The following is a 24,061-nucleotide window of genomic DNA, read 5'->3' on the forward strand; positions in this document are numbered from 1 at the left end:
TCTTAATTTTTACACCCACATAACCCTATATCGTTAGTGGTCATATGGACAAACCCTTTGCCTATACTTAATCCTAAACCCTAACTCTTAACCCTAACTCTCTCAAACCTAACTCAAATCTAACACTGTCACTCTGACCTCTAGCCACTAATGTAGCTAACCCTAACCCCAAACCTCAGCCAATGCCTGCTCATCCCCAACCTGAACCTACACACCACTATATTCCTAACCCTAAAAGATAACCACATCCCCTCTAAGGCCTAACCCTGGCTCTCCCAGCCACAGGCCTACCTTGATCCCCACCCCGAAGCTGAGCTAACCCTTGCATCTTAACCAGGCCCAGAGCAAGTTGAAGAGGTTTCAGCCTCTTCTGAGCTCTGCTCGCTGCACACTCAGCCACATGCCCACAGGGACAGCTCATGTGTCAGCCTCCACAGCCCCTGCATACATCATCCAGCAGCATGGTGGGGTTTTGTTTTTCATTTTTTGCTAAGTTTTATTTTAATCCAAGGACTTTGCTTCATACAAAATGTCATTGTAGAAACAACAGCAGAATCCAAAGTGTGGCTGATAAATATTCCTCAGGCAGCAAACTAGTCGGTCACAGAGTTTTTTTAAAAGTGAGTCCCAGCTGTGTTGCATGGTCGGGAATTCTCTTTTTTTTTTAACACTGTTCTTAAATATAAAGTTTTGCAACAAACCTTTGATTTATATCAAATATAATTAAAAATTAACAAATGAATACATTGTATCAAAAAGTACGAAGATATACATTTCATGCACATACTGGAATATATGTATATATGTATATATTTTACGTGCACACATAACTTGTTCAAACTACAGCCACTGCTTGACTGGTTCCAGGTGCAGACAACTGGTGGATGCATTTCAAATTTGGCAACTCGCTATGAGACTTTGAGGGAAATGTGATAGTTGAGAAGAGACAGCACAGAAACAAAACACAGAGTTGCGAAAACAAGACACAGTCTCCCCCGCACTCGCTGTAATTTCACCACTTCCAGGGTCTGGAAGGGTCCAGACAGACCAGCAAAGCTGTGTGGGACTAGCAAAGTGGATTCTCTGCCCAGTATGGCCTGGGGAAGCAGCTATGGTTCAGCACAGAATGAATACATTCAAAATAACATGGGCTGGGGGGACCAGAGACGAAGCATCAGTACCAAGATGCACATCCTTCTGCTTTGCAACCGGAGCCAGCGACCACATGCACAGTCGGCGATTCTGGCTTTCGCTGTATTCCAGTGGAGTAAAATACTCTGTTATCTTAAAGTTTCAGAGTGTTGTGCCTTCGAGTAAGGAAATTCTAAAAAATGGTTTGGTCACAATCATGCTGAAACCCTAGAACAGGTGGCGGTCTTGTGTGTTTTATCTCTGTTAAACGTGTGTCTTTTGTTGCATAGCCCTATGGGTTAACGGCATCCACTCACTGGGACACACAGACGCGCACACACACATCACACACCAAGTTTCTTCAGGAGAATCACGGGGTGAAAGCCAACGGCAACACTCAAACGACCCAGCAGAGATCCTCTCACACTTCGAAACGCGGAGCACACGCCAGAATCGGCTCATCGCGATGCTCCCTTGGTTCACGGAGCAGAGGGTCTCCCCGTGCGTTAGGGGCCACATCCCCACTGCGGTCCCTCTGTTTTGAACGTGGCCCTGAAGCTGGACTTCTTATGCTGCCTGCTTTCCCGTGTCTCATGCCAGAGCCAGTGGGGGCTCAGACGCCCAGCACAGCAGCCACAGCCGAGCTGCTCTTGCACCCAATCTCCAGCCACGGTTCAGCGTGGTTCCCATCTGCCCTCATCTGCTCAGACCTGGGCACTTCTGCCCCCACGTGCCATCTCCCCCTCTGCACCAGCCTCTCCCCAGTGAGCCTTCTGTGGAAAGAAACTTGCACAGCTACAGAGATTGCACCCTGCATCCCTGAGAATCGAGTGGAGACCGGACTGATCGCCCACACGGGCATCTCTCCACACGCCCTGCAGCCTCTCTACTGGTTTGAGGAAAAGGGGCAACAGCCACTTCATCCCAGCTACGACCACCCTACTGGGGGTTTACTGCATGGTCTCCAGCGCGTCCGCCTTCTACTCAGCTGCTGCTTGGAACAGTCTCCACAAAGCCCGCTTGCGGTGATGGGCCCCTGGGAGCCTGTGTGAGGGGCTCGGAGGCCAGGCACTTGGTCGAGAGCAGCGGGAGCTGGGTGGTCCTGTTGGCCGCTCGTACCGGACACAGAGCATCTCCGCGAGCAAGCCAGGAACACACACCCTGAAAGGCTGAGCTCCTCCTACAGGCTGGATGTTTTACTGCTGTGTTACTGTTCCCTTCCCCATTCTTCTGGTTGTTTATTTTTTGACTGAGTACATAGAGTCGACAGAAGAGTGAAGGGTGTTGTGACTAAACACCGAAACCAACACCGAGCATGTTGTCCAGGTTTGGTCCCTGTGAGGGCTGGCTGTCGGGAGAGGGCCGTGTCTGCGCGCGTTTCCAGTGCTTGTTGCCGTTTCAGGCACGAAGGGCGCCTGGACTGTTGGTGTGAGGGTGCTGACGAGCCCTGCCCCGTTTACCACTGACTGTCCTGAGGTCTCACCTGCTCCTCTGTCCCACCCATCTGGATAAAAGATGATCCCTGTGAGACTCAGACTTCCTACGGAATGGCCCCAGCACACACCCTGGATGCTGGCTTCTTCACCGGGTCCCCCTCAGCACACACAGCCACGTCCTGGGCGGGGTCTGTGCCGAGACCCAGGGAGGCAGCGTGGGAGGGGTGGAGAGGGAGCAACCGCCCTCTACTGACCGCTCGTCCCACTGGAGGAGGAGAGACGGGGCGGGCCCTCCTCCCAGGGCTGCTGCCCACCTCGGTGCCCCGAGCGCCCCCGGGGCCCAGCACGGATGATAAAACTCATCACCTGGACGCGCCCGCCGGGCGGTGCGGCTAGCACCAGTGGTCTTGGTCAGGGTGGTGGTAGCTGTGCCGCCCCCGGCCGCCCCCGCCCGAGCTGAGCCCCAGAGTGCAGTGGTAGCCGTTGGGCACCCGGCGGAGGGGGTGGGACTGCGAGGTCAGGGAGGACACGTAGGAAGTCCGGGAGGAGCGGCCTGAGTTGGTGGCCACGGCCTCCTCGAAGGTGAGCGTGTCCTCAGGCTGGGTGCGGGCTACAGCCTCGCGGTCCAGACGCTGCCCCAGGTAAGGGTCGGAGCCAATCCGGGAGCTGGGGGCCAGGGGCTGGCTGAGGGGGTCTCTCTGGAGCAGGGCGTTGTGTTCCGAAAGGCCACGGCTAAGCCGGCCGGGGGAAAAGGCAGGGAGGCTGGTCTGAGCCCCGGCAAAGTGGACAGGCGAGGAGTTAGCCGTTTTATAGGTGATGCTGGGACGGGGGGTCAGCGGGGTCTGGGGGAGCTGCCTCCGCCCGCCGCGGCCAGGGGTGCTAGCACCAGATGTTGACAGCAGGGGGCTCCCGTTCACGGAGCCACTACCCTGCAAGAAAACGGGACAGAGCAAACCCGAATCAAAGAGCTGGGAGCGCAGGTGGGTGAGATGCACGCGGGCAGCCCCAGGAGGGTGGGAGGGCAGTGCCAGCAGGGGCTGGGCACGCACAGGGCCAGGGAGCAGGAGAGCACAGCCCAGCCCATCTCAGGCGGGCAGGGGAGAAAGAAGGCACCAGGGAGCAGGAGGGCCAAGGCCCCGCCAGGCAGGATGGACAAGCCAGGAAGCCAGGAGCAGGCTCTGGCCTGGGAACCAGGACAGGAGAGAGCTCCCTCCTGGGGCCTGAGGGAATGGGGTGCGGGTGGGAGCACGGGGGGACTCCCGGGGCCCGCGTACCTGTCTCGGGGGTCCTGGCTCCTGCCCTGCAGCGGGCGACGTGGGATGGCTGCTGAGAGAGGGCTTGGGCTGTGGCGGCTCACGGCCCCCAAAGCGGTCACAGGAGTAGAAGCGCTGTTTCTCAGAAGAGGAGGAGGAAGGCTGCCTTCGCTCCTGGGACCGGCCCCGCTCCTGCCTGCGCTCCCGCCGGCAGCCTGCTGCGCCATCCCCTGGGGGCGGCGGGGGGCCCGGCCCCGCGCTGCTGTAGGGTGCTGGCCAGGGGAGAATGGAAGTCAGCCGAGTGGCTGGGGTGGGGGGGAACACAGACCTTACCCAGGCCTGGTTCCTCAGGGCCAGCAGGGTTCCCAGGGAAAGGTGGGAGGTGGTCCTGTCTCCACACTCAGGGTTGCCCGTGGGGTCATGAGTTACAGAAGGGAAGAAGATCTCACAGGGATTCTTGGACCCCAGCTGGAGCCACCACACCTCGAGAGCCCCCTCGCACGCACCGCCATCTGGGTCTGCTGACAGGCTGGGCCCCTTCTCCAGGGACTTCTGCTTCCGGTCCCTGCGGCGATGGCAGCGGTGGTGGTGGTGGGGGGCGGCCTGGCTGGCCGGAGCACGGTCCAGGGCTGCGTTGCACAGATGAGCCACGTGGGGCCTCTGGGGTGCCAGTGTGGAGATGGAGCGCTTCATGGGGCTGGCATCTGGGGGTGGCTGTGGGCGGGGACATGGGTGGGCTCACAGCCTGAGAGTGGGGTCCAGCCTCCAGGCAGCAGCCATGCCGTGGGGGCTGGTGGACCACAGGACACATCCCATTGGGAGGAATGGGCCTGGGGCTCCATCCCTGAAGCAGGGGTATCTCCCCAGACAGGGCAGGCTGAGCCCCCAGGAGGGTGGGAATGGGGGAAGGATGGTGCCTAGGAGGGCCTGGCCTGGGGAGGACCACGGGGGGTCTGGGGTTCAGGGACCGTGAGGCCTTTCCCTCTCCCTGGAATACTCTTTCCCACCTGAGATCCACCCTTTCTTCAAAAGCACCCTTTGCACACGTTGCCATTCATGTGTCTGTCTTTCCCAGGCCAGGTGAGGCCCAGGTGGCCTCTGGGCCTCAAAGTCCCTACGGGACAGGGAAGGTGCTGGGAAGAGGGGCTGCTGGCCTGGCTGGAAGGGCCCCAGATGGGACCCACGGCTGCCTTGGCAGCCGCGGCCGACCACTCTGCCAGCCCTCTGTCCCTCCAGGACTGTGAAGCTGCTCCTCCAGGGCTGAAACCAAGACCCGTGGAAACGTACTCACCCGCAGCCACCGTCAAGGTCAAGCGCCATGGAGGGAGAAGAGGCGCCAACGTGGCACCAAGGGGAGGTGGCCAGGCCAGGAGGGCACTGAGCAGTGGGCAGAGATGGGCCGGGAGGGGCTGGAAGAGGCGTGCTCTGCCTAGGGACTCAGCCCACAGTGCACAGCCTCAACCCAGGGGCTTCCCTTCCAGGCTGTCCAGTGTCCCAGAGAAAGAACAGGGCCACCCCCTGAAAGGGGAAAGGGTGGCTGCAGGAGGCATTGATTTCTGGGGGAGGGGCAGGGCGCGGTGGGGGAGAGGTGTGTCCCAGAGAGGGGGAAAGGCTAGGTCAGGGCCACGGGGCCACCTGTGGGCTGCAGGCCTTGGTGCCCAGACAGGCGCTGAGCACAGTGGGCAGTGAGGACTCTAAATGGCCTGACAACACCTCCAGAGGGTTTCCAGCGGAGCTGAGGGTGTCCTGGACACAGTGCATTTGGGAAGCTTCACCCCAGCAAAGCCCGCCCGTGGGATGCAAGCTCCTCCATGCCAGGTCTCCTCACCTCCAACCCCCTCCCACAGCCCCAACCCTCCCAGACCACCCACCTGAGTCTCTGCTGCCAGGCGGGGCATGGAGGCCGCTCGGCCCTGGCTCTCCAGCCCGGGGTGGGGCTCCCCGTCAGGGCCTCTCAGGGCCATGCTCTGCATCTGGACGTCCACAGCCTGGGGGTACAGCAGCCCCCCAGTCACACCCACCCCATCCCACTCTCACTTCCCCCACCTCCCAGCCTCAGCCCGCACGCTGCTCTCACCCGCCCTCACCCACTCTCACCCAACCCCCACCTCGGCCCCCAGCCCTGAGAGCTCTCACCGGTTTTCCTGTCTGCGCCACCGGGATCTCTGTGGAGTGGCCACGCTCCAGGGGTGTCCTAACCTCGCAGGGTACCTCCTGGGTCCTCTGAGTGCCCCAGGAGACAGACTCCTTGATGCCGCCCTCTTGGGTTTGTCTGTGGAGGACAGGGGATCATCCTGTTGGCCTGGAAGCCCACGGGCCATAGAACCTGGCTCCCACCCAGAACCAGGCTCCACCCTGCCAGGAACCTCCACCTTGACCCTGTTCTGGGCTAAAGGAGCCCAGAGGGATGAGACCCCTTGCGCGCGGCCGCTCCCAAGTGGAGGCACAGCAATAGCCTCACCAGGAGGTACAGGCCCAGCGGACCCCTCCACGGCTCAGAGTGGACGGGCAGAGAGGAGACCCTGACATGGGGCAGCTGGCCGACACAGGGCTCACCTGTGTGCTGGAAGCGGAGATCGTCCGCAACAAGGACAAGGCCACACGCACACACGCGGAGGCACCCAGCCTGTGCTGCAGCTCACCAGCCCTGACAGCCAGGGCCGCCCCTACGCCCCGATCTGAGCTTTTCCACCCTGACGTCACCTTTGGCGAGACCGCCTCTGGAGGCCCTCCCAGCACACGCAGGCTGCCTGCCTGCCCTCACCCTCTCAGTGTGCCAGTGTGTCTCCCACACGGCCCAGCATTTGCCTGGGTTTCTGCTTGCTCTCGCGTCCAATGAAGCATCACATACATTCTCCGTCACCCAGGCTGAGTGGTAACAATCACACTCTGAGCTTGGAGGTGAAGCCTGATCACCTCAGCTGGCCACACGAATGACCTGACCCACCATCGCTGGGGTTTCTGAGAACACCCTTCCTCTTCCCAGGTTGCAAGCACCTTCCCTGTGCGGTGCGTCTGGGGCTGCTGCAGCCTCGGGAGAGGCTGACCCCGAGGGGAAGCACAGCCAGCAGGACAGACGCTGGCCCCAAGGCCTAGTCACCCCTGAGGCCACACCATGCTGAGTCCAGGCAGGCACTGATACCACCCGTCAGAGGGCTCAATAAATGCCCCCACTGCCTGGCCCCTCTCTCGCATGCAACAATAAGCAATGGTAACTGATTTGTGCAGACATTATAACCACGGGGAAGGTGACACTCATTCTCCTGAACCGAAAGCTCAGCTCAGATCAATCTACAAACACACTGCCCCATCCCATCCCCTCTGACACACACATGCACACTCAGGATCCACCGTTTAAGTGCGCAGACGGGATCTTAACCAATATGGAGAAAGGCCACTGTCCCCGGGGCCCACGGGCACTCTTCCGGAGCGTGGTTTTCCTCTGGGAGTGTTCCCACTTGTGCTCAGGTTCTCCCGGTGTCCTACGGCGTGCCCACCTCTGGGCTGGGCCTTGCACTACCACCGCCTGCCCCCCATGCCCCCAGCTTGGGCCTGGCATGTGACTTGCCACGGCCAGCAGGGCACAGGGGGAGGCCTGAGCGCCCGCGGCCTGCACTTGCCCTCGGGCTGCTCTCTGGCCTCGCAGTGCAGATGCGCCCAGGACCCAGCCGCCCGACCCAGGGCCAGGCCTGCCGCACTGCCAGGTGGCCAGGTGGGCTCCCTGAGCACGGCAGTTTGTCCCTCAGCAAAAGCCACATGGCTACCAGCCCGTGAGCCCAAACTCGGCTTCAGAACAAGTGTCCAAAACATACACAGGAGAAGAAGCTGGGAGCCCTCGCCGTGCCTGCTGCTGACCTTGCTGCTCTCCAGGACAGCAGACAGGTGTGAGGCCCACTCTCGGCCCCTGCCAGTGAGGCAGAGCACATCTTGTTTGGGCTCAACAAATGAGATGCTTTGGCCAACGGGATATTAGCAGATGTAGGGCCCCTGGCCTGGAGGGCAGCTGAGAGAGCCTTGCCCTCTAGTGCAGTTCAGCCTGGCACCACCTGCTGCCCCTCGGCCAGAGTCCCATGGTGATTGCTACTCTATGTCACTTGGTTTTGCAGTCATTACCAAGAACTACTGAGGCTCAGTACCAAGAGCTACATGACATGGCAGGATCTTACCAATTTGGCTATAAAATGCAGACATCGAATGGAGGAACACCCTTGGTGGTCAAGTGGCTAAGACTCTGAAGTCCTGATGCAGAGGGCCTAAGTTCGATCCCTGGCTGGGGAGCGAGGTCCCCCGTGGCACCGTGAAGAATCTGCATGCCGCAGCTAAGACGCAGCGTGAGTCGTGCTCTGCTGCTCAGCTGTGTCTGACTCTTTGCAACCCTATGGACTTGAGGGTCTTCCCAACCCGGGGATGCAACCCATGTCCCCTGCACTGGCAGGACTCTTCACCACAACTCGACGTGGGGTACCCGAGACCTCGCACAGCCAGACAATTACATGTGCACGTGTAGAACCAAAGTGGGGATCTGAGGGGGAAAGTCTCTTAAAGAAAGAGGGAAACGCTAAATGGCCATTACCAAACAGTGGTGAGAAGCTGAAGTGGAAACAAAAGCTTCTTAATGGTCTGCAGGCAACAAAGGCCAGTGAGGAAGCAGAGGGGAGCCTCCACCTGACAGAGAAACAGGAGCACACAGCGGGAGGCACAGCTGGGACACCCGGCTGTCTCACCCAGGCGCCCCCGGGGCCGGAAGAGCACCTGCCTGTTGCTATAGGAGTGAGCTTCAGACCAACCATAGAACCAGCTCTGGTGGCCGCCTGGACCAGCTGGACCCACAGTAAAGCCACCTGGTGGCAGTGGGTGCGGGTGGGTGGCGATAAGACCCGAGGGCTCCCTGTCCTGGAGCGCTGCCGCAAGGAGCCCCGCGCACCCCGGATGGACGCCGGAGCAGCAGGGGAGAGAGCGGGTGGACCCCGGGGAGCCCTGCCCTCCTCCCGTCCCCGCCCTGCGCCTGCCGGTGGCACTCACACTGCCCCACCGTTGCTGAGGGAGGCCGAGCTCTTCTGCCGAAGGAAAACACGGGCTCCTCGGAGCACAGCCGGCTGAGTCTGCTCCAGCGTGGCCTTCAGGGGGTGGAACAGGGACACGGGGCCCATCTGCAGAAGGACATGGGGAGGGGTCTCTGAGGCCTGGCAGGCACAGTGGACAAGGGCGCCACCATGTTCAGCCACCTGCCTGGACCCCCCAGCACGGGAAGGGGATCCTTGGGCCTGCCCGGTGCCCATCAGGAACCCCTTCCCAACTGGGCCTGTAAGTGACTTCAGGAGAGTCCTTTCATGCCTTCGGGCCTCAGCTTCCCTTCCTACACAGTTCGGGGACTGGACATCATCATCAACTTGGACTGCCTGGCAGAGACCACTAGAGTTGAAGGTTGGGAATTCGGATATTTCGGGGCTGGGGTGTGGGCACCAGCCACCTCACATGCCAGGGACGGATGTCCTGTAAGCTCTGGACACCAGACAACTTTAGAGATGAGAGTCTACACACGCTCGCTCAAGGTCTGGGCTGTGATGAAGTCGTCATCTTTGGAGGATGACCTCTGGAAGACAGACCCCAAACCACCCCACTCAGAGGCGAGTGGGACCCTCATGACACGGGGCTGTCGGGGACCCTGCCTGTGTGCCCCTCCCAGAGGACCTCAAGTACTCTTCAAAGCAGCAGCACTGCCTGCGGCCTCCGTTTTCAGCCCGCATCTCTGCCCTGGACATGACTAGCTCTCCACACGAGGAGCTCCCTCACAGCAGCAGGCAACCAATCAACAGGAGCGCAGACTGGGTGGGGCTCCTGACTTTGGGGGCTGGTGAGGCAGCCACAAGAACCTCTCATCTTCCTCTTACCGCTGCACTTTCTCCAAGAAGGGGCCGGGTCCCCTCTGCTGCCAAACAACAGAAGGTGCCGGAGTCTCAGGGTTACTTTTGGGACTCCTGGAAACTGGTACCTGGGCCAGGCCTCCAGGAGCTTGGTGCATCTGGTCTCTGGTGGTTTTGTTCTGCTTGTAGAAGTCGAATATCATCAGAGCTGCATACACCTTCCCCACCGTCATCTCGTCGGCTGGAGAGCACGACAGGCAAGGGAGGGAATACAGAGAAAGGGGACACGCGGGGAGGCTGGGTAAAGACTCCTGGCCCCAAGGACGGGAGCTACACCGACCCTCCCCAGGCCCTGCCATGCTCCACCCAGCAAAGCGCAGCTCAGTCTAACCCCAGGTGCCATCCTGGCTGCTCCAACTGTAGGGGTCTCCTTTCCATTTCCCTGGATTTTCTGCAGGGAAGTCACCACACGAAGAGTGTGGGTGACTCTTCTCAATGGAATATGGCCTTGGTATCTCCTCCCACAGCCCCTGTGCACCCACCGTGGAGACCAGAGTTTTGGGCTATCAAGGAGGTTGAGCCCTCCTCCCCAAGGTGACTCAACAGTTGCCCTGACCTAGGACTCTCGGCTCTGCCTCTGAGTGGGACATGAAAGGGGCGGGCAGGGTGAGTTCCTCACCCTACTTACGTTTATGGGGTGGCACCAGTAGGTCCAGGGTCTTCTGGGGCAGATTGGCCCACACAGAGGAAATCTCCTTCCTCAGCTCTGCGTCGCACTGATGCTGCTTCGTGCCAGCTGGGGCAGGACAAGGGTGGGGAGGGGGGAGGGCTGTTAGGAGCCATCCCTTAGCCCCGCAGGGGAACAGGCAGAGGTGGGTAGGGAGAGACCTGATCCTGGGGCAAAGTTGCTGGGTAAGAAGCACTGCCGTGAGGGCTGGTCAGACAGCTCCCAGTCAAAATGTGTCTAAAGAAGTGTGGTGCTGAGCGAGGGCGCGTGGGCAAGCAGGAGTGATGGGCAGGAGTGGGGAGGGGAAGGGACGCCTCAGTGTCCCAGCCATTCATTCATCACTCCATCACATTCACTGAGCACCTACCAAATGACAGGTGCTGTTCTAGATGACGGAACAAAAACAAAAGAAACTGCCCTGAGGAATCACACGATTTTAACCTACAGTAGCAATAAGTTGAAAATCCAGTGAGTTGGACACAGGAGAAACCAGGAGGGAGGGATGGGAGCTGTCAGGAGGGCTGCAGTGTGGACAGTCAGGAACGTGTTCACAGGACCCTGGAGACAGAGGCGGCCAGGGAGCCAGCAGGGCAAGGCCGCGGCTGCAGGAGCAGACGTGCAGGCGGGGCTGCTGGGAGAGGAAGCGGAGAGGGACGGTGCGCTCTGATCTCACTGTCTTCAAGCATCACGGTTACTAAGATACGACCGTCTATAAGAACATCCTCCTTGTTAGCTCCTCCACTGTGACGTGCACCCAACCGTGGATTCACCGCAGTTCAGGCAGGAGCATGGCACTCCTGCCCAACTCCCTCCGCACCCTTTGGGTTCCACCCCTTCAACCCCATCCAGGGCCCTGGCATCACCAACGTGTTTTCTCTATTATTTCAACTTCTCGGAACATCATACAGATGGCATCACATAATACGCTGGCTGTCGAATCTGACCTTCCACCCTGCACGATGTGTCTGAGACCCACCCATGCCAACACGCCAGCGACCTCTTCCTCAGCTGCTGAGTGAGAACCGTCTCATCACAAAGAAACACCAGTTTGCTTATCTGCCACCGCCTGGTTGACACCTGAGTTGTTTTCAGTTTGGGGTGATTATGAACAAAGCTGCAGACAGCAGCACAGAGGTTTGTGTGTGTGTGTTTTCATGTCATCCCCCTTAGGCATGGGGTGGCTGGGCCCCATGATGAAGAACTATGAAACTTTTCCAAAGCGGCTACACCACTGTGTCCACACCAGGAACACAGGAATCTCAGTTTTCCGCATTCTCCGCAGTACTTAATACTGTCATTTTTTTTTTTCAAAATTGTTTTTGTCATTCAAGTTTGTTTGCTTTCTACATATACTTTAGGGTCAGTTTATAAATCTCATCTCAAAAAGCCTGCTGGGACTTTGACTGGGACGACGTTGACTCTACATTGTCATTGGGATGGCTGACCAACAGAAGAACTGACAATACTGAGTCTGCCAAGGCATGGACACGGCTTACTTATTAAACGCGCAGCATACATGCCAGCATATGTGTTTTTAGGGTTAGCCAGCAATATAGAAATGTTCAATGATGTTGGTGAAACAGTTTTCAACTTCAATAGCTAGCCTATAGAAATAGACTTGTTTTTTTATAGATTGCCCTTGCTAAACTCATGTTTCAGTTTTAGTAATTTCTTTTTACAGCTTTAAACAACAGAAACACACCATCTCAGTTCTGGAGGCCAGAGAATCAAGGTGTGAGCGAGGCTGTGACCACCCTGAAGGCCTACTGAAGGCCTAATGACGTGCCCCCTGTCTCTTCCCAGGGTTCAGCGGTTCCAGCAATGCTTCAGGTGCCTGGGCATGTAGATGCTTCTGTTTTGTTAACTTTTTATTCTGTTCTCTGAGACTTTCTACATAATCGTGTCAGTCACGAATAGAGGCGTTTTTCTTTCATCCTTACCAGCTGGCACACCTCTTGTCTCTTTCTCTTGGCTTGTCACATTGGCTAGAACCTCAAGTAGGATATTTCACAGAAACGGTGGCAGCAGACACCCTTGTCTTGTTACTCATCTCAGGGGGGAGGAGCCAGGCTTCTTTATTAAGCATGTCATAGCTGTGGGTTTGTCATAGAAACCCTTGGTCAGACTGTAGAAGTTTGCTTTAATTTCTGGTTTACAATAGAATTTGTGTATCATAAGTGGATGCTGAGTTCTGTCAAAGCTTTTCCTGCATCTACTGAGATAATCATATAGTTTTTCTTCTTTGATATATTAAGTTGTATTGATTGAGCTCAAATTTGCATTTTTCATTCCTGGGATAAATACTAGTCATCATATTCAGTTTGCTAACACTCACTGAAAATTTTGTGGTCTTCATGAGGAGTGTCTATCATTTTTGCTTGTAATGTCTTTGCCTAGTTTTGGTATCAGAGTAACGCTGGCCTCATAAAATAAACTGGAAACTACCTTCTCTTTTTCTATTGTCTAGAGGAGTTTGTATAGAATTATTTCCTCCTTAAATGCTTGGTTGACTTCATCAGTGGAGCCAACTGGACCCATGATTTTCTAAGAAGATCTTTACCTATGAATTTAACTTATTTAATATATATAGTATTACTCAGATTATCTAGTTCCTTTTTTCAGGTTATCTATTTTTGAAAGAGCCTCATAGTTTGTGTCAAGGAATTTTTCCATTTCATTGAAGTTACTGAAGTGATGCACATAGGCTTGTCCATAAAGCCTCCTTGTTGGCCATTCAGTGTTAGGAGGATGTGGAGCAGCGCTCCCGCTTCCCTTCCGTGCATCCGTCATGTCTGTCTGCTATTATTGCGGTCCGGCTAGCGAGAGGCTTGTTGTTTTGCGGTCCGGCTAGCGAGAGGCTTGTTGTTTTGCGGTCCGGCTAGCGAGAGGCTTGTTAATGTTACTGGCTTGAGTTCCAGCATGACCATTCTGGCTGCCGTGTGGGAGGGAGACTGAAAGAGGCAGAAGCAGACCAGTGGGAGGGCTCCTGCAACAGCCCCGGCCCAGACCCGACAGAGAGGGATGTGGACCAAGAGGCGGCAGGAAGAGAGAGCAGACATTGCTCACGTTCTGGGTGTGTTCTGAAGGTGGAGTCAGAAGATGTTGCAAGGGTTCAGAAATATGGGTCAGAAATAGGATAAGAAAAAAGCAGGAGATAAAAGCGTTGCACAAAGTGTTGGCCTGAGTAGCTCTAAGAGTGTCCCACCGATGCAGACAGAGCAGGATCTTGGGAGTATCTGGAGCTCAAGGGTCAGCACGTGGATTCTAGATGCTTACTGCGCCTCCAAGCAGAGTTGGTGGATGACGCGTGGGCTATATAAGCCTGGGGTTTAGCAGCAGGCCTGGACTGAAAATACAGAACTGGAATTCACAACACGTGAAGCCATGGGAAAAGGTGAGAATGTGTGTCTGAAGCACACAGTGACCTTCAGAGATTGGGAAAAAAAAAAAAACAGAAAGAAAAGGCACAAGGGGGTTTACACAAAAGGGAGGGACTACTGCGGACAGGCTGTGGACAGCCCCACGAGGCAAGGGGAGGTTCCTGCAGAACTTGACAAGAGCAGTGCCAGAGAAGCTTCGCGTCGCGGAAGCTGGGCTGCAGACTAGAAGAGAAGTCAACGGCGATGCAGACCCGCTTCTCCTGTTGCCAGGAAGGGAAGGAGGGAAACGGAGAAGCTGATGGGGGCAGGGGAAGAGGGGAGCTTCCAAAAAACAGGAACAATAACAGCACATTTATACACTGATAAAAATAACCCAGAAGAGACAGTTGATAGGGCAAGAAATAGAATATAGAATTTTGGGCATGACATCCTAGGGCTGATGATGAAAACAGTACAGAATACGCAAAGAGGGGAGACTGGCCTCAGCTCGTCCCTTTACACAAGAGAGGGCCAAGCTCAAGGGCATGGATGCAGGGAGGAAGCGCCGCAGGGGAGGGCCCTTCATTTTCTCTGTGAAGGGGAAGCAGGCACCATGTGAGAGGGCGGGAGAGGAGGACAAGCGGGAGGTCCGTTTCCTCCCTGGTCTGGTGGGGGCTTCGCGGTCCTGAGGGGCACTAGGCTCTCGATGGGGAAGGGGCACCGGCTCATGTAACGCAGGCTCCAGTGCCGCATGGCTGTGGTCATCTGGGGTCATTCACTTTCACTCCACCTCAGCTTCCTTACACGAAAACGGGGTCGCTGCAGCGCTAACGTGCAGGACGGTTTCAGGAGACAAGGTCAGTGTCTGACAAGGAGCCGCCCAGACAGGCCCCTTTCCCCGCCCTGGACAGCTGCCTGGGGTGGCTTTTGGCGGGGGCGGCGGCGCAGTCACATGGCCCTGCCTTGGGCCCCCCCCTCCAGGCTGCCTCTCTCACCTGGAGCCAGCTTGATCTCCAGTGCAGTCCGGATGAGGGCCATCAGCGTGGAGGTGAAGTGGACGGTCATGTCGTCATTGGAGATGGGCATGTTCATACGAACCAGGCGCTGGGGACAAGGGGGCAAATCAGGCCGGGCCCCCCAGGGTTCCCAGGACCAGGAGACGTTAGGTGGATAGGAGTTTTGCCAGCATTCACACTATCCCTGGACCCCGACCCTCATCTGAGCTGAGGATTCCCTTGGCTACAGAAAGACAGCAGTCCAGGTAAATACTGTCCAATGGGGCCAGGCCAGAAGCCTGGATTCCTCTGAAAGAACAGGCATGTCTCTGCCAGAGGGATCCCAGCCCACTGCCCATGATAGAACAAGTGTGTGGCCTAGGCTGAAGAGGGCCCTGGGGGGCAGGACCCTTGGGACAGCTCACAGCTAGGAGCATCAGGCAAGTGGTGGGGCAGCCAGGACCGCAAGCTCGGAGGTCAGCTCCCAGTGAGGAGACACAAGCCCCAGGATGGCCTCTGTGTCTCACCACCTAGCTAGGGTCTAAGGAAGGATGCTCAATGGCACCAGCCCAAGGCAACAAGGAAATTCTTAGAGACCAGCTCCTTACGGGGAAAGGACCCGACAGATGTGACTGCAAGGGCCTCGGGCTCAGCCAGCTGCACAGGGGCCCGGGGCCATCCCACAGGGACACAAGCGCTCAGCCAGACTGGGGCCTGCGCAAGCTTCTCCTGTTTCACCACTAGGTGAACAGCCCCTTCCCTCTCTTCCATTTTCCAGGACAGAACAGCTGCAAATAGGAGTGTGTCTATACCAAATTCCTCTGGTAATAACCAGCAGCTGTCCAGAGCCTGAGGCTCTAAGAACTTACATGATCTCCAGGAGCAAAATGGTCTCAGATGTGTCTAGAATGTCCTGATCATGGGGTGGCCGCCTTGCTGGCCAAGTGGAGCCCTTGGGGGCACTGTGGCCCCCTGTCCTCTCCCAGCAGCCTCTTTATTCCTTACCAAGATGGGAGCTAGAGGTGGGGGTACAGGGCCACTCCATGGGGTAGGCTGTCCTCTGCCAAGCCTAAACCCTGGGATAGGGCAGCCTCTCTGCCCCTTCTCTGGGTAGGGCCACTCTACCCCCAGCATTCTGGAACCAATCCAGTCTTCAGCCTGGCCCCTAATGCTGGCAAAGCCCCACGTGGCACCTCCAGTCACGGTCCCGGGGCCTCCCTCATCGCCTGTGTGGCACACACGGCTCCCAGAGCGCGGCGCTCCCGCAGGCCAGCACCGACGGCAGTGGGAGAGGGAGCCAGGGAGTGAGGGGCCACCATGAAGGCGGAACAAGCAGGTGTTTTCCCGGAGAGGAGAGCTCTGTCCAGGGCACCTTTACCAGAGCCCGCCATCTGCCTGCCCAGGCCCCGAAGGGCCAGGAGTTTGGGAGCAGCAGAGTGGCAAGACCAGGGCAAACAGACGGGCATCTCTGCCTGGGCCTAGACCCTCTGGCCATGGCACTCCGTGCATCTCCTGGGCCCTTCCCAACTCACCAAGACCACCTACTCTCACTAAACTCAAGGCCTCCCCTGGTCTCTTCACACCCAGAACCTTGGAGTGGGCCAGCACATCTAAGAAGGAACTCCAAAGGCTAGCCCATCACGGCCTTCCCCGCCTGCCCTGGCCACAGTTGCCGGTGTGGACAGAGCTCTCCTTCTTGGGGCCAGTGTTACAGCCTTGCGTGCAGGGCCTCGACATGCATGCCAGGCAGGGGAGGACCAAGGAGGACACCAGAGGCATCACGTATGGCCCAGAGCAGCCACTTAGCTCCCAGAGGCTGTGCTGAGCCAGGGGACAGATGCAGGCCCAGAATCAGAGCACAGAAACAGATAGCGTGGACAGAGCCAGACAGACGAAAGCTCTGTGGGAAGCCTGCTCAGAGACAAGGAGGTGGCAGCTAGGCTCCAGATCGGTACTGGCTGAGTCATGTAGCCACTGGGGCTGCTGGAGGGCTCTCAGGCGGGGAGTGCTAGGGGGACGGGAAGTGCTTACTCACCAAGGAGGGTGACTGGGGATGCAGGGACACGTAGGAACAGACTTGGGAATGGGGCCACGTGGCCTGCTCACGTTCCCAGGGGGAGGTCTGGTAGTGTCCTCAGTTTACTCCCTCTTTGCAGCTCAGACCACTGGGCCCTCGGCAACAGAGGGGGAGGGACATGGGACCACCCAGGCCCCAGAGTTTGTTCTCACCCCACAGGACCCTCTGGAGGCCCAGGAATGAGGGCAGGGTGCCTCTCTCCAGCACCCTTCCTTCTCAAGGCTCCATGGACTCATGAAGCTCTAGACAACACCCCCTCCATAGCCCACGAAGTTCAGTGCACGTGGAGCTGGGCGTGGGCTCCACAGGTGCACCCTGCAGAGGCCTTGCAAGGCCAGACACTGCGGGCTGGACAACTTTGCCCACGTCAGAGGCTTGGGGGACAGAGGAGCCGAGTGTGGTCCTGAGCTCAGAACAAAAACAGCCTCTGTCAAAAAAGCTAGTTTGTCCCCTCCTTTCTGAGGAAGAGAAGGGAATGAGAAAAGGCAGCTGTTGGGCTCTGGCTCCATCTTCCTGAGCCTCCTGGGGAGCTCTCAGAGGGGGCAGCCCTATGGGACAAGGGGCCAGTGGAGAGACACTTCACAGTGTCTGTTTCCCTCTGTTTGGGAAGGAAGCAGAGAAGGTTGGGACAGAGAAAAGAAAGGAACGGAGAGATGGCAGAGCAGCAAACAGACAGACAAGCCCCGGAAGAGATGGGAGCCCAGCACAGACAGCCTGTGGGGTGCAGGGGTGGGGTCTACCTTGTACGCAACACGAGCAGGGCATTTCTTCCCCAGCCCCAGGGGCGGGGACATGTGTTTCAGCATCTCGAACATGTCATGGTAACTGATGCGCCCACTGGAGACCCGGCCCATAGGACCGAGGCAGAGTGGGGTCCACGGGAGGGTCCACGGGAGGGTCCACGGGAGGGTGGGGGAGGAAGCAGACAAGAAAAGAGCCGGTTAACCAGTGTCGGAGTAAACACTGGGAGTCAGCACGAGCAAAACGAGGGCTTTCTGTGGGGGAGGCTCAATCCCCTCCCAGGCCCCCAGCCTCACCTCCACACTCTGGCCCCACGCAGGGAGTGAGCAGGGGGCATCTGAGCTAGAGAACATGGAGAGATGGCAGAGGCTGCATCAGGGAGGCTGTGGGCTGTCAACTCCGACTTTGCACTTTCAGAAGCCATGGGCAATGCCAAGTGGGAAAAGAGCTGTTTCGCCACGCCAGCCGGAAGACGGCTGTGCAGTGAGCAAAGAGGCTGGCTGGGGAACCACGGCAGGAACGCCAGCTTCCCTTCATGCCTAATTTGCTTCCAAGTGAGCCGAGAGGCTTAAACATTGGAGAAAAGCCTATATGCAGGCCAGAAAACTAGTGTGGGAGCCACACTGTTCTGCAGGGGGCCCCATGGCTCCAGAGACAAGGGCCGTGGGGGCAAGCCCTGTTACAAGCCCAGAGACACCCAAGCCCTGTCCAGAGCAGGGCTGCTGCTGCATCAGAGCTGAGCAGGAAACTGTGGCGTTGGGGTCGCTGGGGTGGGATGTGGCTTGGCGCCCCTCTTGCAGCCTCCTGACAGCACACCAGGAAGGGCTGGGACCAACATATGGAATAAGACTCTAGACCAAAGTAGGTCTTTAGGGTTGATGACTGTGACCTCCTTAGGCAGACTGGCCACCAGGCTGGAAGCCTCACCTCCACCCCTGGGACAGCTGCTCATGGGACCTGCTTGGGTTCCTAGAGATATGGTCAGGTTCAGGCCGCCCAAGAGAGAGGGGCAACAGCCTTCTCCAGGCCAGTGGACCCACCCCAGATGGTCCTGGGTCTGGTCCTCCTCCCAAGACTCCTGGGCTCAGCCGAGCGGATCAGTCCAGAGGTGAAGCACGAGGACCCGTCTTTGGGTCCCCAGCGCCTCTGCCCTCTCCTCTGCAGGAATCTGAAACCCTGGGTTGCTGGGGCCACTGTTCCTGGTCTACTTGTGCCCATACGCCCCTCTCTGGGGCCCTTGGCCTCTGGCCCGTGTGGCCATCAGCCCACCCTCAAGAGTGCAGAGGCAAATGTGGGCGAGACGGCCGCTTCCTCGGCACGGGCGGGACCTGGCCCCCTACTCCCACCAGCGGCTGGTCCTCGTCCTCAGGGCCCAGCAGAAAGCTCTGTGTGCGGCTTCACGGAGCTGCCTGCCCCCAGCCAGCTGGAGGGGTCGGGGAAACCAAACCGTCCAGGGGCTTGGAGTGTGGGCAGGACAGGGCAGGAGGAGCAAGAGGTGTCGTCACTTCCACACCAGGCAGGGAGCGTGTGCTGTGTCTGCACCGCGGGCAGGGAAGAGCATGTCGGATGGGGGCTCTGAAGCAGAGAACCTTGTAGGCCAACACACGAGGGCAGCTCGTCCCTAAGCCAACGGGTGGCGCATTACCCTTACGATGCACCCGGCGACGGGGAAGGAAACGCCACAGGTTACGGCAATGGAGGCACGAGGAGCCCATCCCACCCGCCCAGCCTTGCCCTGCCTGGAGGTGCAGCCAGGGGAGGCGCACCCAGCTGGGGGCCCAGGGGTGGGCAGAGGGAGTACCAGGAGACACGGCAACCCGACAATCTCCAGAGCCCCCAGCAGGCAGGAGACACTCCACGCAGACAGTGTCAGGCCACAGTGTCCACTTCACGCAGCACAGCTGTCGGTTCGGCTACACCTGGGCCTCCTTCATCGGCTCTCTGACGGCCCCTTCCCTCACCCCTCAGCGCCTGAGACGCCAGGGCCCCCTTGGCGAAGCTTCTCTCCACACCTGGCTCTCCTGACTATGCCCACCTCCCTGAACTTACCGTGTCCTCCCCTGGAAACTGCAGGTCCAGCTAAGGACCCCCTTGTCCCAAGGTGGGCACCCCGACCAATGCCATTGCTTCCCTGTCCTGCACCATGGCCCCATCAAACTAGCTCCAAATTGTGTTGCGTTTACTTCTGGGAAAGAGGGAATGAAGGGAAAGCCCCACTCTGGCCTCAGCCAAGTGCCTGCTAACCTCACGGACCCAAAGGACGCCCACGAAGAAGCTGGAAGCCCGGCAAAGCCCCAGTTCCCAAGACCCCATTCCTCTCTTCTCTTCTGCTGTCAAACCCCTCAGATGCCACCAGAGGAAAAGTGCAGGCCTGATACCATCACTCTGACTCAAAACTGTTCCTGCTGTCCATGAAACAAAGCCAAAGGCGGCTGTTCGACCCCAGTGTCAGGGCCTTTCTCGGCCCCTCGCAGCCATCCTCCTAGCAGCTTGACAGTGTGTCCTCCCCTCCAGCCAGACAGTCAGCTCCCCCTGCCCTCTGCCTCCACCCCTCCTTCACAGCTCCATCGATCCTGCCCCTTCAGTTCAGCTCAGCTGCCACCTCCTCTGACTCACCAGCCTCTCCTGGCTCAGAGAGGCCCTGGCCTCGCACTGCAGCTCCTCTGCCCACGGCCGGCTGGGCTGAGCAGAGCTGAGGGTGCAGGCCCCAGCGCAAGGCCCAGGCTCAGGATGCCTACTGGACAGACGGACTAGTGTGAGGATGGGCAGACTCATCACTCGGGGGGTGGTCCTGACTCTCCGTCAGGGTCTCTGCACTTCCCCACGAAGTGCGGAGGCAACAGCACCAGGGAAGGCGGGGGAGGCGGCACCAGAAGGCAGCAACGCCACGTCCTCCTCACCTTCCCACAGCACGTGTGTGCACACATGCACGCACGTACATGCCCATGCACACGTTACGGAAGAGCAGGGAACATGGGACGTACACGCCCATGCCTTGCATTCACACACACATGCGCACACACACGCGTGAAGATGCGCTGCCCTCACATGCATACAAAAACACGTACACACAGGTGTGTGCCTGCCTGCACATAAACACGCTCACACACACTCTGTTCACAGATCTGTGCACAGAGAACACACATGCACACGCTTGTGCACACACACATAGTACATACACAGACACACAAAAGCTTGAGAGATTTTCATAAAGTTCGCTTTTGTTTCAGGCTCCCCAAGAATAAGGAGGCGGCAGATGGTGCCTGGGAAATAAAGATGGTCAGGGCCCTGCGTCGGTCAGGGAGGCTGATGGAAGCCTCAAAGCATGCCCCGGCCTGCCCAGAGGAGGGTCCAAGCCTGGCCTGCTTGGCCGTCTCCACCCAGCCCCTCACCAGAGCAGCAGGTCTGAGTGTCGGCTGCAGGCCATGTCTGCGCTCCTTCCGGACCACAGGTCGTGTGTTCCCTTGCATGGTGCTTTGCTCTGCGGCGACGCGTCCATGTTGTTCCCTACTCTTCCATAAGCTCTTCACCGTATTCCTGAATGCCCATGTCCTCCCGAGGCCCCAGGTCTGGCACTCTGGGTTTGGGAAACAGTCGGCATCTCTGTGCACAATCGCAAAGCTGCAGCCTGGCCCAGGTCCACTTCTTGTATGTCTTGGATCAGTTTTGGGCTGTTGGGGAGGTACTGGGTCTACAGTCCACAAAGATCTGGGGGACGTCACTCCCCCCGGCAGCCCTGCACTGATCTTCCTTTGCCTGTTAGTCCAAATCACATTCTACACGATCTCTCTGCTTTCTACAACACAGGTCTCCTCTGGGGAAAAATATGCCCAGAAACAGCGGTAACTCTTCTGGCCACAGTCAGGAGGGTCCTCCTGGAATGAGCCTCAGTCCTGCCTCAGCTGGACTCTCTCCTGCCCTTTGCCTGCCAAGGACCAGGTCTCAGGTGTGATCAGTCTCCCCTTCAATCTGACTGGGCCTTCCTGACCAGACAGCCCAGGAATACGCCTGAGCCTGTGGACTCCAGCGCGTGCTACGGGCCAATGTGCTGAAAATGACAGGGCTCTCAAGACCACGGAAAGCCATATACAGCGTGAGACATAACAGCAGGCAGGCTTGTTCTGCCCTGCATGAAAACCGTACATTCTCCAGGGCAGTGAGACACACTCAGAGATGCTCTAGGCCCAGAAGAGCCCCAGGGCCCCGGCGCTGCCCAGTGGAAAGGGCCTCACACAGCACCTCTGTGTCCTCACTATGATGGGGTGTGAAGTCTAAGAAGACTGGATCGGAAGACTGGTACAGGAGCCCAGGCAAGCTCCTAGCCCTTTGGGGGTCTGGGGAATCAGAAAGCTCCCTAGTGTTCCCCTTGTTGAGCTTGGATTCAGAGTCCCAGGGTCCTCCCATGAGGACAATGACCATCTCCTCCAGGCCTCCACCACACTAGGGGTGACCAAACGCAGAGTCACGCAACAGGGACGCAGGCAGGCTGGGGCGCCTGCGAGAAAGAAGGGGAAGCACACCCCGTGTCTTGCTGCAGAGGGCAGGTCCTCAGTGACCCTCCACGTCCTGGCTGTGGAGGTGCCTGAGTGACCGAGCAAGGGAACGAGTACTCGGCAAAGGACAGACAGACGGGCGAGGGGACGAACTCAACAGAGGGACAGACAGACGGGCCAGGGGAAGAACTCAACAGAGGGACAGACAGACGGGCGAGGGGAAGAACTCAACAGAGGGACAGACAGACGGGCGGCGGAGGGCCCGCGCTGCTGAGCTGGGCCTGAGGACAAGGCGACACAGCTGTACGGGCTCCCTCGAGAGACGCACCGTCCTCACTGGCTTCTGACCCGATCACTCTTCAGGAGACCCTGGCTCTGGAAGCACTCGGCCCTCACTTACGAAGCAGCATGGAGAAGGCGACGGCAGCCCACTCCAGTACTCTCGCCTGGAAGATCCCATGGACGGAGGAGCCTGGTGGGCTGCAGTCCACGGGGTCGCGAAGAGTCGGACACGACTGAGCGACTCCACTTTCACGTTTCACTCTCATGCATTGGAGAAGGAAACGGCAACCCGCTCCAGTGTTCTTGCCTGGAGAATCCCTGGGACGGGGGAGCCTGGTGGGCTGCCGTCTATGGGGTCACAGAGTCGGCCACGACCGAGCGACTCCACGTCACTTATGAAACAGCACCACAGCATCAGTTCTGCACCACGAGCAGAGAGCCTCAGACACGCTGGATCTTTCCTGGCAGTTCACCCGATTTCCAGAGCAGGTTACCGAATACCCTCTATTCACAGCCTGGGCTGGTGACAGAGAGGCGCGCTGGCTCTTGTCCTCCGGGAGGTAGCAGGCAGATGGGCCCCGAGCCCATGGAGGGAAAGAACTAAGGCCTCACGTTGTTTCTGGCCACAAAGGCCTCAGAGCTATGAGAGGGTGACACCCTGTGACCTCTCACAACCCAGATGTGACATGCCTTGTGAGAAGACAGTGAGCTCCTGCCCGATAGGAACCTAAGTGTCACAACCCCCTGAAGACCTTCCATGACCCCCAGGCAACCTCCTAAGGGCTGGACTGCAGGCCCGAGAAGAGGCTTTCTCAGCCTAGGGAGCTGTACACAAGGGCACACGGAGCTAGCGTGAGTGTACCGCCCAGGAGGAAGCTGGACGGAATCCCGACCCCCAACCGAAACCCAAAGGGGGTCGCTCGCTCGAAACATGCCTGTAGCCGCCCGGCCCTGTGCGGAGACCTATGGGTGGTGTGTACCAGCCCTGAGGGCCACGCAGCACCGGGGCTCACTCACCACGCAGCCGGGTCGTACTCAGCCCAGACCCGGATGAATTCGTCCAGGTGGTGAGGCCCTAGGATGGAAGAGTCCCGCGTAAGGTACTCAAAATTGTCCATGATCACAGCCACAAAGAGGTTCAACATCTGCAGGACAGGAAGGAAAAGAGGTGACGTCCAGAAACCTCAGCCTGCCCACTGCCCTGCCCCTCCCCTGCAGCAGAAGTCTCTGTGTGAGGCAGTTAGGGCAGCAGAGGTCACTGACTCAGGCAGAGCCTGCCCCAGCTGCTCTCCCCATGACCTCTCAGAGGGCTTCCCAGGCCCCCTGCACATCGCCACCACCAACAGCAGCATCCTTCCCTGGTTCCAGGTCCCACAGGCCAACCCCAGCCCAGGATCTGGTCCTCTGAAGGCTTCAGTCTCTACATCTGCACCAGCCTCACTCAGGCCCACCAACTCCTGCTCAGCATCTGTCCTGCCATCTGGGTCAATCTTCCCCATTGTGAGGTCCCCAGCTTTCCCCTTCTCACCTAAGCCTTCAAGGAAAGTGGTGACTTTGGACTGAATAACTTGAGCTCTAGAGACCTAAAACTCAGGCATTTTGTTTTGTTTTTCTAAACTGAGTTGAAATTCACTTAACATACAAGTAAATCTACAATCCAGCAGCATTTAGTGTCTGCACAACTGAACCACCACTTCCCTAGT

General features: G+C 58.1%; 1 protein-coding gene across 2 annotated transcripts in view; it reads right to left on the minus strand.

The window, feature by feature from the left end:
- Nucleotides 1-2,959: 2,959 nt before the first annotated feature.
- CACNA1B (calcium voltage-gated channel subunit alpha1 B) overlaps nucleotides 2,960-24,061 on the minus strand; it is a 207,706-nt gene continuing 186,604 nt past the window's right edge. The window contains exons 37-47 of one of the 2 annotated variants that reach the window (XM_068979402.1): nucleotides 23,376-23,503; nucleotides 17,583-17,679; nucleotides 14,766-14,874; nucleotides 10,373-10,480; nucleotides 9,813-9,925; nucleotides 8,843-8,970; nucleotides 5,957-6,092; nucleotides 5,692-5,808; nucleotides 4,327-4,534; nucleotides 3,842-4,092; nucleotides 2,960-3,496 (exon numbers count right to left, since the gene is read on the minus strand). In XM_068979402.1, the coding sequence (XP_068835503.1) occupies nucleotides 2,960-3,496; nucleotides 3,842-4,092; nucleotides 4,327-4,534; nucleotides 5,692-5,808; nucleotides 5,957-6,092; nucleotides 8,843-8,970; nucleotides 9,813-9,925; nucleotides 10,373-10,480; nucleotides 14,766-14,874; nucleotides 17,583-17,679; nucleotides 23,376-23,503 (1,932 nt within the window). The remainder of the gene's footprint in view (nucleotides 3,497-3,841; nucleotides 4,093-4,326; nucleotides 4,535-5,691; nucleotides 5,809-5,956; nucleotides 6,093-8,842; nucleotides 8,971-9,812; nucleotides 9,926-10,372; nucleotides 10,481-14,765; nucleotides 14,875-17,582; nucleotides 17,680-23,375; nucleotides 23,504-24,061) is intronic. The other variant, XM_068979411.1, reaches the window with a different exon arrangement.

This window comes from Capricornis sumatraensis, chromosome 1 (genome assembly GCF_032405125.1).
Source record: "Capricornis sumatraensis isolate serow.1 chromosome 1, serow.2, whole genome shotgun sequence".
NCBI classification, from domain to species: domain Eukaryota; kingdom Metazoa; phylum Chordata; class Mammalia; order Artiodactyla; family Bovidae; genus Capricornis; species Capricornis sumatraensis.